Source organism: Talpa europaea, assembly GCF_964194135.1.
Source record: "Talpa europaea genome assembly, chromosome: 13".
Lineage (NCBI taxonomy): Eukaryota > Metazoa > Chordata > Mammalia > Eulipotyphla > Talpidae > Talpa > Talpa europaea.
Genome location: NC_140080.1, coordinates 59,901,411 through 59,917,660, shown reverse-complemented (window position 1 = coordinate 59,917,660; position 16,250 = coordinate 59,901,411). Strand labels below are relative to the sequence as shown.

The following is a 16,250-nucleotide window of genomic DNA, read 5'->3' as shown; positions in this document are numbered from 1 at the left end:
CGCAAGGGGTTAAATAAGCATAGCACTGTGAAGCTATCTGCAGCCTCTGCAGCATAAGTTCAATCCCCTGCCAGCCAGGGACCTACCCACATGGCACAGCAGACCTCTCCTGTCTTACCCACTGCTTCGCTCAGCAGTGTATTTCACTCTGCCTGTTCTGCTCCCCACTCTGTCTCTGGTAAATCCTCTCACCCCCTGCACCTCCGGCCTGTACCCCAGTTCTTGTATGCATAAATAAATATTTTTTTAAAGTTTCTTGGGATTTATAAAGAATAAACCATATTATTTAATAATGTAGAAAATATAGAATAAGAGACATGCTGTCTGTAGGAAATATTTAAGGAAGGAAAGGTCAATACAAGGAAAAAGAAAAAGTCAGACAATTTCAAGTAATCAAAACTCCTGTTATGAAACCACTTGATACTTTCACATACAGTATACTAAGTTTTATGATAATAAATAATACTAACCTGACTTTTTCTTTATGACACTTTGCCAGTGCTTTGCAGAGACTTGGATCAGGACAGAGATCTAGAGGTGATTGGCCCTTCTTATTTCGAATGCTCAGATCAGCACCATTGGCAGCCAAGAAACAGGCAATAGATGCTGCACTCTTCTTCTCTGCCCCTTGAGTACCAAGTCCCATTATTAACTGAAATCAAATGAAAACAGTCATTATTTTCTTTTAAGAATCCGTTTTCAATTCTTACCAGTGTGTGTGTGCATTATATGTAAAAATACATATCTGAGAAGTACTTGTAGTCTATATGTTGTAGATCCTTATGAGTTGCAGTCTTTACCTTTATTCTTCCTTCCTCCTTCCCCCAACTTTCTTAGGCATATAGTTTGAGAACCAAACTATTCTCCAGTTTTAGAGGTAGACCAAAGAGGTCTCAAATTAACCAGATAGCTACCTCAACTATGTGGCAATTCAGGAATAACACAGGACCATAATGAGACTTCAGGTCAGTTAAGATCAATAAGACTCAAGAACAAGACTTGATTGAAATACTCAGAAAATAGCACTTTTTCCTATTCTATTTGGCCCTGCATATGCTAGAGACTTGAAAAACTACAAAGGGGAGGACAAATGAGAAAAGAACCAACACCTTCAAAAAAACAGAATTAACAAATCAGATTATGATAAATATCATCTGAGATACTGATTCAAACATCTGAAAACAGTGATAATAATTACTAACATTATGGAGCATCTATAGTGGACCAAGTACTACTTTAAACACTTTCCATGAATAAACTCATTTAATCTTTACAACGTTATGGAGGTAGTTACTCTTCCCTGCCCTCTTTTTAAATGAGAAAAATGAGGAATGTAGGAATTAAAGAATTTACCCATAGTCATATAGAAAGGCAGCAATTGTCAAACATTTTGGTCTCAAAACCCCTTCACATTCTTAAAAGTGATTTAAAAATTTATATACAAATGTGAAGGGCTCAGAATAGTCAAACACCTTTGAAAAAGAAGATGAAGAAAGAAGAAAGTTACCTGATTTGAACATTTATTTTAAAACTATAATAATTAAAGACAGTGGGGTTGGCATCACATAGCTAAAGACAGAGATCAATAGAACAGAATACAGTATCCAGAAAGACTTCACATATATACCGAGTTGGTTACAGATAAAGGTACAACAAGCAATTCATTAGGGAAAAATAGTCATTTCAACAAGTAGTGCTGGAACAACTGGATATCCGCAAGAGAAAAAAATGAACTTTGAGCCATATTTCATACTATATATAAAAATTAACTCAAAGGGAATTATATATCTAAATATAATAGATAAAACCTTATAAACTTCTAGTACAAAATAGGAGAAAACCTTAATGACCTTGGCTTAGGCAAAAATTTCTCAGATTGGGCTTCCCTGGTGGCGCAGGGGGTTGAGCACTACATTATGAGGCAGCCTGAGGCCTCTGCAGCATGAGTTCAATTCCCGGCTGGCCAGGGAGAAACCTGCATGGCGAAGCAGACCTCTCCTGACTTGCCCGCTGCTCCCCTCAGCAGTGTACTTCAGTCAGTCTGCCTGTTCTGTTCCCTTCTCTGTCTCTGGTGAGTCCTCTTGCCCCCGGCATCTCTGGCCTGTGCCCCAGCTCTTACATGCATAAATAAATAAATCTTTTAAAAAAAAATTTCTCAGATAGGACACAAAAAGCACAATGAAAGAAATTATTGATTAAAAAAAGATAATATTGGGCCTCCCCGGTGGTGCAGAGATTGAACGCTGGGTTGTGAAGCTGCCCACAGCCTCTGCAGCACCGGTTCTATCCCCGGCCACCGGGTGAGGGTCCCACAAGGCACACAGACCTCTCCTGCCACCCGCTGCTCCCCTCGGCAGTGTATTTCATCAATCTGTCTGTTCTACTCCCTGCTCTGGCTCTGGTGAATTCTCTCACCCTCCCACGCTTCTGACTGTACCCAGTGCTTGTATAAATAAAAAAATAATATTAAAAAAAAGATAATGTTGATTAAAATTAGACTCATCAAAATTAAGAACTCCTGCTTTCCAAAATTAAACTATTAAGAGAATGAAAAACAAGCTACAGACTGGGGAAAAATATGTGCACATGACATATCTGACAAAGAACTTGTATATCAATTACATAAAGAACTCTCAAAACTCAACAGTAAGCGAACAAACAGCTCAACAATATAAAGAACACAAGTTTTAACAGACACAAGATACTACTACTACTACTACAAACACACACACACACACACACACACACACACAAATGGCTAAAGTAAATAAAGGAGGGATCAAATAACTCATGGTAAGAATAATAAAGTATTTCATCAGATGCAGATTAAATTAGCTGTAAATGTAATATCATACATTAAAAGATACTGCCACCAATTCTGAATTAAAAGTTTATCTTTACTCACTGTATTTTTGGATGGCTCCCAAGCAGCATCCACCTTCCCCACATCTTGCATATCTTGAAGCTGCCGTAGCTGAGACAAAGTGTGGTGTCTCAGAGCTTCATGCAAAGGAGTATCCCCATCCTTATCCTGAATATCTAATTTGGCACCTGCACGGACCAAAAGCTACAAAAGAAAGACACCCATCTCATTTTGCTAAAGTATCCATGCCCACAAGAAATTACAATATATCTACAGTAACAATGAGGGTGTCCTGAACTACCTAAAGGGGCTGCCACTAAGGCTAATTAATTTATGTATTTGCTTTCCACTTTTCTATATCCCTGTGGTTCCTTACAAATGGCAATGAGCTCTGGTTATTCATACATAATGAATTAGAGAAAACAGAAAGAAATGAAAAACAATGTGCAGCTTAATTCACCCACTCTAAGATCAAGGTAACTGGGGGAAACTTGGGGCATATTTTTCTCCTTTAAATTTCAAATGGATACTTTCAATATCACCAAATCACATGTTAAAAAGTCTTCCACCATTTAAACAAACAAGCAACCATTATTATTTGTTCCCTTTTCTTTGGTTAATTTTCTCCAAATATCTGGTCATGAGAAAATACTACATATCAAGGATAATTGAAAAATTTTTAGCAAGAAGAATTTCAGATATTAATAAATGTGAAGTGTTAGTCAAAAAATAACCTCTTACATGAAATGCAAAACTGATACACATCAGTAGGTGATTTATGAAGTAGATGTAAGTTCAAGACTTTGTTTATGGTGCTGCAGTAATTTTCCTAATCCTTTCTACATAGGCTATCAGTTTTAGTAAAACACCAAACATAAAATTAATTTCAAGCATATGGTCATACTTTGTCTTGGCAAATTATCCCCTTTGTTGGAAAAAAGGTTACATAAAATGTCATCTAGATCAGTGTTTGTCAAATTTGAATATGCATGAGGATTTCCCAGAGGGCTAGTCAAACCATAGGTTGCTAGTTCCCACACAGAGGTTTCAATTCACTTAGTCTGAGGCAAGGCCCAAGAATTTACTTCTCTACCAAGTACCAAGTGATGCTGATGCTGCTGATTCATAAAATCACTGGCTTTATACAAAATAATTGTAAAATAATTCTACAAAATTCAAATATTTTCTTCTGCAATCACCAGATTAGAAAAACTAAAATATATATTTCATTGTTTTGAATCAATGCTGCAAATGTGCAATTATTACAGTCTGCTCTCAATTATACAAATAAGAAGGAGTGTACTTTTGACAACTAATACATGTTACTGTGAAATTATCTGACATATTGTGGGTATTCACAAATGTGGCAACAAAATAAAACTGAATTTCATTTTTAAGATTTCAAATCTTAAATACAAATTGGAACTCTTAAAATACAAATACAAACTCTTCAAATACAAATTACAACTCTAATCTGACACTCTAACAATGGCTTTTCAGAAATCAAACAGTGTATCATTTAAATTTCCAAAATGTTGTAGAAATCTGTTGGCTTAAAGGATATTGTAAGCTAAAATTCATATTAGTAAATACTTTACCCTCACAATCTGGGTATGCTGTCTTTCAACAGCAAGGTGTAGGGCAGTTTGTTGGTTCACATTCTGGATATCCAGGTTTGCATTACCCTGAAGAAAAAGAATGAAGTTTCATAGTTAAAATTTGTTAACAGTAAAGAACACTAAAAACTAACACTTCATGAGAAATGAAAAACACTGGACACTATTGACTACTTTCCTCTCCTAATGATATGTAATAGGAAATTTTCAATTTTAAAGCAATACAATTTACTACAGCATCAAAATAAACTACGTAAAGATAAATTTAGTATGTACAAGAGAAAACTCATAGGAACTAACAATCTAATTCTAAAATTGATGTAGAAAATCAAAAGATATAGAATATCAAAGTAATTCTCAGAACAACAAAGTTAGAGGACTCTGATTTTAAGACTTACTATAAAGCAACAATAATCAAGACAAAATGAAATTGACAGAAGGTTAGTTACTTGGATTTTGGATGAAAAAGAAATTATTACAATCAACAATACTTCTAAGAGCAGTAATTTTAATAAAAGCTTAAAATGACAGGGGAAAGGTAGCTTAACTTGAACTTTTTAAACTTTTGTAGCTTAGGGAGTGTCCATCTTATGATCTATTGATAGCACATAATGTATATAATTCACATATGTACTATTTACTAAAATTTTTAGATGTTTCATCCTTTTTTTTTAAGATTTACCTATTTATGCATACAAGAACTGGGGTACAGGTCAGAGGTGTGTGGGGGGTAAGAGGATCTACCAGAGACAGAATGGGGAACAGAACAGGCAGATTGACTGAAATATACTGCTGAGGTGAGCAGCGGGCGAGTCAGGAGAGGTCTGCTGCACCATGTAGATAGCTGGGGATTGAACCGGGGATTAAACTCGTGTTAAAGCAGCAGCAGACAGCTTCATAGGTTGTGTCTTAACCCCTGTGCCACCATGGAGGTCCTGTTTCATCTTTTTAACTAGATTACAAATTAGGATCAGAGAATTTTCTGGTGGCATATGTTTAAGCAAGATATTTCAAATTTTGCTGATTATGCACATCATAAACTACAGTAAGTAGTATCACCAAAACATTCAATCTTATAAAAATGTGGAATCACCTTCTTTCTGAGATGAATGAAATGACTAAGACATGTCTGTGTGGACTATTCAGCCATGGATCCAGGGTCCAGCAGTAGTCATGAACTGAATCCCCAGATCCTGGCGTGTACCTGATGGCATCTGGCCTATAGGTTTAAATATAAACATGATGACTCTTAATCCTGGATTAACTGATACTCCCACAACAATGGCAGGAGTTCTGGAAATCCCATTTCCATTTCATTGGAACAATCCAGGAAAACAGTGCAGAGGGAACACTGGGACTGAGAAACACACATACACACTCCTCCCTCCATTTAAGAACCAATGTTAGGCAGAAGACTAAATTATGCACTACAACTGAATCTGTATCATTGTTGGTTTTACTGTAATCTATTAACAGTAGTTGATAAAGTATTAAATGAATGAGTGGCAATTATCCAAACTTGTTAAAAGTTATTCAAATGTTTTTCCTACCTGGTGTACCAATAGTTCAGCCACTTCTACATGATTATTAAGGGCAGCGAGATGTAAAGCGGTATAACCATCATCTTTCTTCTCATCCACAATCCAAGGTCTTGGTAATTTAGACAGTAAAACGCGCATTGCACTGAAATTAGAATTAACATTACATTGAAACTGACATCAATTGATACTTATATTTTCTAGAAAAATATTCAAAATAAGCTTTTAAAATCAAAGGAAAATATTCCTATTTAAATAAAATTATGCCCTTAGAATCTAAATATTAAAATTTTCTATATCTCAAGTGAGACAAACTATCACTATTTGGGGGAACAGACTCAAAACAGAAAAGACATGCAATAATGACAGAACATTATAAGAGGACCAAAAAAAAAAAAAAAGAGGAAAGAAACATACCCTTAAAAAGGAAAAGAAAACTGACTTTCCAGAATTTCTTAGGTTCTATGTAAATAATATTTATTAATGAAAGAGGGATTAAAGAACAGCCAGGTGAAAACAAAGCAGGAAAAATAGTGACTACTGCAACAGATTATGTAGGTGACAGATTATCATGAACTTCAGAGTTAAAAATTTGATGGTGGAAGTGAGAATGGCACATATTAAAAAAACTAGCAACAACAAATATTAGCGAGGATGTGCAGAAAAAGGAACTCTCCTACACTGCTGGTCCAACCACTATGGAAAGATATATGGAGATTCCTCAACTTGCTAAAAATGGAGCTTCCATGTGATCTAGCAATTCCACTTCTAGGAATCTACCCAAAGGACACAAAAACATTAATGCAAAAGGACACCTGAACACCCATGTTTATTGCAGCACTATTTACAATAGGTAAGCTATGGAAACAACACAAATGCCCAAAAATAGATGATTGGATCAAGAAGATGTGGTATACATACACAATGAAATATTACTCAGTAATCAAAAAAGATAAACTGATGTCATTCACAGCTGGAAGGGATGGAGCTGGAAGGGATCATGTTCAGTGAAATAAGCCAGAAAGAAAAAGAAAAATACTACATAGTTTCACTTATAGGAGGAGGAATGTAGAGGATCCAAATAAGGGATCAGGAAAAAAAATAATCATAATAAAGTAAAAATCAAAATCAACAGGCAGCTATAAACCAGAGAAATTCTACGGGGGGGAGGAGGGAGTTGGATCAAAACAGGAGTGGAAAGAGCACAAGGGACTATGGTGATGGTACATGGGTGAATTGGTGTTGGGAATTCCACGGGGACTAAACCTGAGATGATAAAACATCCATTGTATAAAAATGAAGAATGATGTAAAAAATATATAAAATAATAAAAAAAAATTTGATGGTGGAGAATGGAAGAAGGCTTCAGGCTGCTGGACAATCTGAAAATACCCCACAGGGGCACTGATCCAAAAGGGTCCCAAGACCTGGTACACACTAGGGCACCTATTAGAAACTGGAGACCAATGCTGACCACATCAGAAGAGACACTCAGGAAATTCTACTCCATACAACAAAAAGTAGGGGGAGAGAGATGCCTAAAGACTGCACATGGGGATGGAGCCTGCAGTGCTTATCTTACAGCTGTGTTCCAATGTTTGGCTGACAGCCCTGGGGAGGAGAGAGATGATTAGTATGGAAGTAGATTAGTACAGAGGAGTTTGGGTATCCCAGGTGGGCCAGATCCCCAGTAAAGGCAGGATGTAGAATGTAACTCCCTTCTGGTACCCCTCTGAACTCAAACTGACCCGGTGAAAGCTAACAGCACAACCCCAGACTACAGAGATGCAATTCTGGAAAGGCAGAGAGGAGAGCATTTAGCAGCACAAAAAACAAAAGTCACTCTTGCTTACTACTTTCACCACTGACTGAATCCTCCAGGACTCCCCCCATGCCAATTCAACAGCTGTAGATCAGTTCTCCCCAATATACAGTGCCATTTGCTGGAAAAGTGGAAGTTCTGCATCCTTAGAACAGATGGTAAACCAGCATCCTAGGAAGCTACAAAGTGGAAAGATAGAAAAATACAACAAGTAGCACCCTTATTCCTCAAAGAAATTATCCCCCAGAAAAGAGATAAATCTCTGGAATCCAACCATAAAGACATGGAAGATGATCAAAAACAAAAAGACAGAAAAACAAATGAATGTCCTGAGAAATAAAAATTAATTAACAGAAGACAGAAAATGAAGCTTATGAAAATAATGCAGATACAGGATACTAAAAGATCAATAGATATTCTACAGAAAGTTATGGAAGTAGGACAGACCAAACAGAAGATATAATCAGTGCCCTCTCAGATGGTAATGCACAAAGGATCCAGGTGTAAGAAAAAAGAGAACTATGAATTTAAAAAACCATAAAGAAACACCTCAAGAATGATTGAATTCCACAAGGAAAGGGAATACAAGAATAAGGCACATCCCAAAAGCGGGAGGAAGAAAAGGAAACACAGAAAAAATTCAAAAAAGGAATAGAGGAAAATACCTCAAACCTGGAGAAGGAAATATACAAGTACATGAAGTGAAAAGAATATCTTATCACCTAAATGTAATGAGACCTACACCAAGACACATAACTGTGAAACTCCCAAGAGTTCAAGAGAATACTGAAATAGGCTAGAGGAAAGAAGCTGATAACCTGTAAAGATATCCCCATCACACTTACATCTGACTTCTCTAAAGAAACACTATGGGCAAGGGAAAAATGGAATGATGTATTCAAAATACTTAAAACTGCCAGATGAGAATACCATATCCTGTAAGACTCTCCTTCAGATATGAGGGAGAATAAAAGGACAGAAACTAAAGGAATTTGCCAAAACTAAATCTACCTAACAAAAAATGTTGAAAGGAGCTCTCAAATCTAAATCAAAGAGAAAAATATCCAGAAAAAAATGAATAAGATACTAGAACCAAAAAACTAAACAAAAAATGAGTAGCAGACCCTCATATATCATAACCACCCTAAATGTAAATAGATTGGACTCACTAATCAAAAGGCACAAAAATAACTGATTGAATCACAAAACAAAACCCAAATATCTCCTTTAACCAGGAAACAAACCTGCATTCCAAAAATAAATGAAGACTCAAAATAAAGGGTTGCAAAACAATCCTACAAGGAAATGGGACCCAAAAAAAGGCAAGTATAGCCATATTTATATCAGATCAAATAGATTTTAGCTAAAAAGGTAACAAAAGATAGGGATGGACATACTATATAACTAAGGGAACAATAATACATCAGCATATATAACATTCATCAATACATATTCACTAAATGAAGGACCATCAAAATACCTAAGGTAATTATTACCAAATCTGAAAACAAACATTGGCAATAACACAATAATAACACTGCAACAGCCCACTTTTACCAATGGACAGATCAATGAGACCCAAAAAAAAAAAGGATACAACAGCCTTTAAAAAAGAATTAGAAGAGGGCCTCCCTGGTGGTGCAGTGGATTGAGCACAGCCCTGTGAAGCTGTCCACAGCCTCTACAGCATGAGTTCAATTCCTGGCCGGCCAGGGAGATTCCCACATGGCACGGCAGACCTCTCCTGTCTCGCACCCGCTGCTCCCCTAAGCAATGCTTTCGGTCCGTCTGCTTGTTCTGTTCCCCACTCTGTCTCTAGTGAATCCTCTCATCCTCCTGCACCTCTGGCCTGGACTCCAGTTATTGAATAAATAAATAAATAAATAGATAAATCTTTAAAAAGGGGGGGCCTCCCCTGGTGGCACAGCAGTTGAGCACCGGGCTGCAAAGCTGCCCACAACCTCTACAGCACCAGTTCGATCCTTGGCCGATGGCGAGGGTCCCATATGGCGCGCAGATCTCTCCTGCTGCCCACTGCTCCCCTCAGCAGTATATTTCGTGGTTCTGCCTGTTCTGTTCCCCGCTCTGGCTCTGGTGAATTCTCTCACCCTCCCATGCTTCTGACTGTACCCAGTGCTTGTATAAATAAATGAATAAATCTTTAAAAAAAAAAAAAGGAATTAGAAGCAAGTGCAGAGGGATTATAATGGACTATGGTAGTAGACTATGGAGTTTTGGGTGCTTGGTGCAGTTTGATAACCACACCTAAACAGGGATATCCTATACTTCTAAAATACAAACAACAGTGTAAATCAAAGTTATCTCAATAAAAAAAATTAAAGAGTAACTAGACCACATGAGCTTAAAAGACATTTTTAAAGCACTATACTCCAAAAAAGCTAAATATACATTCTTCTCAAATGCACATAGGCCCTTCTCCAGGACAGACCATATATTGGGTCACAAAGCAAGTATCAATAAATTCATGAAGACTGAAATCATATCAAGTAACATCTCTGATCACAATGGTATCAAACTAGACTTCAATGACAAAAAGAAAGCAGAAAAAACCTCTACTATGTGAAGATTGAACAACACATTACTGAATGACTATTGGTTTAATGAGGAAATCAAAGAAGAAATTTAAAAAATACCTTGATACAAATGAAAATGAGGACACAGTGTACCAGAACCTATGAGAAACAGCAAAAGCAGTACTAAGACCATATGCCAATACATAATAAACAAAATAGACAAATCTCTCTCGAGGCTTACACACACACACACACAAAATAAGATCTGGTACATATCTTTCACTACTTCCACTACTTTCATTACTTTCACTACTACTACTCAACATAGTGGGCCTCTTTGGTGGGGCAAGGGGTTAAGACACAACCGATGAAGATATCCACAGCCACTGCAGTACAAGTTCAATACCTGGCCAGGGAGCTACCCACATGATGCAGCAGACCTATCCTGACTCACCTGCTGCTCTCTTCAACAGTGTATTTCAGTTAATCCACCCGTTCTGTTGTTCATTCTGTCTCTGGTGAATCCTCTCAACACTCCCCCCCCCCCACATTTCTAGCCTGTACCCCACTTCTTGTATGCCTAACAAAATAAATCTTAAAAAAAAGTATTAGAAGTCTTAGCAAAAGAAAGATATAAAAGAATTGCAAATTGGGAAAGAAGAAGAAAAACTACCACTATCTGCAAATGATATAATAAACAGAAAGCCTTGGACTCCACGAAAAACTAATTAAAACAACAAATCAGTATTCAAAGTGGCAGCCTGCAAAAATCAAGAAAACAATCCCATTTACAATCACAGCAACAAGATGAGATACTTAGGTGCAAACTTAACAAAGGAGGTAAAGAATCTGTACAATGAAAAGTATAATACGTTGTTAAGAGAAATAGAAGATGACAGAAAGAAATGGAAAGATATTGTCTGGTCATGAATTGGAAGAATTAACTTTGTTAATATGGCCACCTTACCTAAAGCAATAAACAGAGCAATCCCTATCACAGTTTCAATGGCATTCTTCAAAGATACAGAACAAACATTACTGAAATTCATACAGAACCACAAAAGATCTTAAGTAATCCTGACCCCCCCCCCCAAAAAAGGAAGAGGAGTGATAACACTCTTCCAGACTTCAAACTATATTAAGAATCTGTAATTATCAAAAACAGTATGGTACTTATCAAAAACTGACTCACAGACCAATAGAACAGAACTGAAAACCCCAAAATAAATTTATATGGAGGTAAACTATGATAAAGGAGTCAAGAGTATACACTGGAGAAAGGAAAAATTAAATGGTAATGTGAAATTTGTATAGTCACATGCAAAATAATGAAACTACATCACTTTCTCACACCAAACACAAAAATTAACTCAAAATGGATAAAAGACTTGTACGTAAGACCTGAAACCATAAAATGTATAAGGAGAAAACATACGCAATGTTCATGAATTCAACTTCATGAATTAAGTTTCTATGATGTCTTCACAGATAAGTCTCCAACAACAAAGAAATCAAACAACTGGGACCACATCAAAATGAAAAGCTCTGTTCAGCAAAAGAAACCATAACCAACATCAAAAAACACCCTACTTAATGGGAGAAAATATGTGTACCCCATATAAGCAACAAGGGGTTGATATCAAAGATCTACAAATAACTCACATAACTCAAAAAAATGAAGAAAAAAAAAAAACAGCCCAATCAAAAAATGGGCAGAAGAGTAGCTGGCAGCTACTGTACAGTTGGCAGCTCTCAAAAGAAGATATACAGATGGCCAACAGGCATATGAAAAGTGTTCACTATCACTTATTGTAAGGGAAATAGAAATTTAAACCACAATGAGATACCAATAGCACCTCTCTCCTGTGAGACTGGCCCATATTAAAAAAAAAAAAGAACAAAGAACAAAAACCAGAAACAACAAATGTTGGCAAAGGCATGGTGGGAATGCAGATGGTGCAGCCCTTATGGAAAGCAATATAGAGGTTTCTCGAAAGATTAAAAATGAATCTACTATTTGACCCATCAATTCCACTCTTGGGTATCTAACCAAAAAACACAAATACATTGGGCCTCCCTGGTGGGGCAAGGGGTTAAGACTCAACCTATGAAGCTAACTGCAGCCACTGCAGCATGAGTTCGATACCCAGCCAGGGAGCAAACCACAGGGGGCAGCAGATCTCTCCTGACTCACTCACTGCTCCCCTCAGCAGTGTATTTCAGTCTATCTGCCTGTTCTGTTCCCCACTCTGTCTCTGGTGAATCCTCTCACCACCCGCAACTCTGGCCTGTACCCCCATTCTGGTATGCATAAATAAATATATCTAAAAAAAAAAAAAAAAAAAACCAAGAGGCCTCCCCGGTGGCACAGCAGTTGAGCACTGGGTTGTAAAGCTGCCAGCAGCTTCTGCAGCACCGGTTTGATCCCCGGCTGCTCCCCGGCCACTGGAGAAGGGTCCCGCATGGTGCACAGACCTCTCCTGCCACTCGCTGCTCCCCTCAGCAGTGTACTTCGTTCCTTCTGCCTGCTCTGCTCCCCGCTCTGGCTCTGGTGAATTCTCTCACCCTCCTGAGCTTCTGAATGTACCCAGTGCTTGTATAAATAAATAAATAATCTTTAAAAAAATATACATTAATTCTAAGGGAAACTTGAACTCCCATGTTTATTAAGCACTATTATACTAGCCAAACTGAGGAGACAACCTAAGTGCCCAAAGATAAATGAGTGGATTGGGAAGATGTGGTGTGTGTATGTATGTATGCATGCATGTATGTATGTACGTATACACACATACACACATATTCATACATACAATGGAATGGTGCTCAACTATAAAAAAGATAAACTTGCCATTTTTGGCAACATAGATGGAACTGGATGGTGGAGGGAGATTATGCTAAGCAAAGTAAATTAGGAGGAGAAAAGAAATACCAGATAATGTCACTTATATGACAAATACAGAAAAACAAAAGAAAGGTTCAGATAAAAGCAAAACAATTTTAAAAAAACAAAACTATTAATCTGACTGTAGAACTGAGGTGACTAGAGGAGAAGGGGGAGGACAAGAGGGATGGCAACACAATGGACTATGGTGGAAGACTATGGTTGCCTTAGTGGTGAGTATAGTTTAATAACATATACCTGAAAGGTGTGATCCTATACCTTTAAATCATATACGGCATTGTAAATAAATGTTGCCTCAATTAGAAAAACAAAAAATAAACTTGGGGGGAAAATTTTATGTCATTTATAAGTACAAAATTCAGCTGACCAAAAACCCCGAATAGCCAAAGCTCTCCTGAAAAAAAAAAAGAAGGGAATGGAGGCATTACGTTCCCAGACTTCAAATTATACTACAAAGCCATAATCATCAAAACTACATGGTATTGGAACAAGAACATACACACAGACCAATGGAATCGAATAGAAAATCCAGAAATAAACCCACAGATTTAGGGTCAACTAATCTTTGACAAAGGAGCAAAGACTATGCACTGGAGCAAAGAAAGTTTGTTTAATAAATGGTGCTGGGAAAACTGGGTCGCTACATGCAAAAGAATGAAGCTTGACCACTACCTCACACCATACACAAAAATCAACTCAAAATGGATTAAAGAACTAGACATAAGACCTGAAACCATAAAATACATAGAAGGAAATATAGGCAAAACACTACGTGATATGCACATCAAAGACATCTTTACAGACACATCACCCAAAGCAGTGATAGTGAAGGCAAAGATAAACAGCTGGGACTACATCAAATTAAAGAGCTTTTGCACAGCAAAAGAGACAATAACCAAAATAAAGAGAAACCCCACAGACTGGGAGAACATTTTTGCACACAACACTAATGATAAAGGACTGATCACAAAAATCTGCAAAGAGCTGATGAGACTCAACAACAACAAAGAAAATAATCCTGTCAAAAAATGGGCAGAAGAGATAAAAAGAAACTTCTCTGAAGAGGAAATGCAAATGGCCAACAGGCATATGAAAAATTGTTCAACATCACTTGTAATCAGGGAAATGCAAATCAAAACTACCATGAGATACCATCTTACACCAGTGAGAATGGCACATATTAAAAAAACTAGCAACAACAAATGTTGGCGAGGTTGTGGAGAAAAAGGAACTCTCCTGCACTGCTGGTGGGAGTGCAAACTGGTCCAACCACTATGGAGAGCTGTGTGGAGACTTCTGGACCTACTAAACATAGAGCTTCCACATGATCCAGCAATTCCACTCCTAGGTATTTACCCAAAGGACACAGAAACATCAATTCCAAAGAGCACCTGCACTCCTATGTTTATAGCAGCACAATTTATAATAGCCAAGCTTTGGAAACAACCCAAATGCCCAAAAATAGATGACTGGATCAAGAAGATGTGGTACATCTACACCATGGAATATTACTCAGCATTCAAAAAAGATGAACACATGCAATTTGCAGCAACATGGATGGCGCTGGAAGGGATCATGCTCAGCGAAATAGGCCAGAAAAAGAAAAATACTGGAAGGTCTCACTCATAGCAGGAATCTAGAAAACTTAAATAAGGGACCAGGAAAATGAATAACTATAAGAAAGTGAAAATCAAAATCAACAAACAACTATGAACCAGAGACACTCTATGGGGGGTGGGTGGCGGGGAGGGGAGGGCTTGTCAAAATAAGAGGGTTGCAATTGTATGGTGAATATAAAAATAAAATTTATTTTAAAAAAATTCAGCTGATATCAAAACATACAAAAAGCTAATTATGATTTAATATTTAAAATTTATGAATCAGTAACAAACTATTTTGACACAAAATAAGACAAAGTTATCCTAAAAACCAATAACAATTAAAACGTAAGAGCAGAATAATCAAGAACTGTTTCTTAAATTAAAAGCTAGCCACTTCCAACAAAGAAAAGTAAAATTAGAATTTTTCTTACATCAGCTAATTTTTTTTCCCTAAAGATTTATTTATTTATGCATACAAGAGCTGGGGTGCAGGCCAGAGATGCGGTGGATGAAAGGATTCACCAGAGACAGAGTGAGGAGAAGAACAGGCACATCTACCGAAATACATTGCTGAAGGGAGCAGCAGGCGAGACAGGAGAGTTCTGCTGTGCCTTGTGGGTCACCTCCCTGGCCGGGGGTCGAACTTGTGCTGAAGTGGCTGCGGATAGCTTCATAGTGCTGTGTTTTAACCCCTTGCGCCACCAGGGAAGCCCCAAGTTACTTTTCTTAATGGAAAGGTTTTACACGGAAAACTCATCATTTGGAAGGAAAAATTTCCTTTAAATTTGCCCACGAATTTTTTTTTTTTAGATTGAGACCTAAGATAATGACTCCTGTAAAAATTATTGCAGCTGACATGGACCTCATTGGTTATGGATGTAATATATATAATGTATATAAATATAATATATAAAACACAATTTTTCCTCATACCTAAAAAAGGCAGCAAAAGCTTACAAAATTGTGTAAATAGAGCATAAAGCTAAAAGAAATAATAGAAAAATGCATATAGGCTTAGCTTTTCATATATATACTTTATACTCTTCAAAAATAAGTCATTATGCATAATGATTTCAGTGGAAAAATATGCTCCACTTCGTTAAAGAATTCTTCTATACAGGAAATTTGGGATGAATTAATTTTAACAGATATATAACCCACTCAGCTTAATTACTGTTAATTCCTAAACTTCCTTGCATCCCCCCACCCCACAAAGACACAAATTCAAGACCCAAGAAGAGCCAATTGGGGCCTCCCCAGAGGCACAGTGGTTGAGCGCTAGGTTGCTAGGCTGCCTGCAGCCTCTGCAGTGCTGGTTCCATCCCCAGCGGCAGGGCGAGGGTCCCACATGGCGCGCTACCTCTCCTGCCG

The 16,250-nt window shown here is 37.3% G+C and overlaps 1 protein-coding gene across 1 annotated transcript in view; it reads right to left on the bottom strand.

Moving 5' to 3' along the window:
* MIB1 (MIB E3 ubiquitin protein ligase 1) overlaps nucleotides 1-16,250 on the bottom strand; it is a gene marked incomplete at its 3' end in the record, with an annotated part of 116,853 nt that overhangs the window by 12,987 nt on the left and 87,616 nt on the right. Inside the window, exons 13-16 of the mRNA XM_084252889.1 lie at nucleotides 6,030-6,162; nucleotides 4,462-4,548; nucleotides 2,906-3,067; nucleotides 471-652 (exon numbers count right to left, since the gene is read on the bottom strand). Of these exons, the coding sequence (XP_084109015.1) occupies nucleotides 471-652; nucleotides 2,906-3,067; nucleotides 4,462-4,548; nucleotides 6,030-6,162 (564 nt within the window). The remainder of the gene's footprint in view (nucleotides 1-470; nucleotides 653-2,905; nucleotides 3,068-4,461; nucleotides 4,549-6,029; nucleotides 6,163-16,250) is intronic.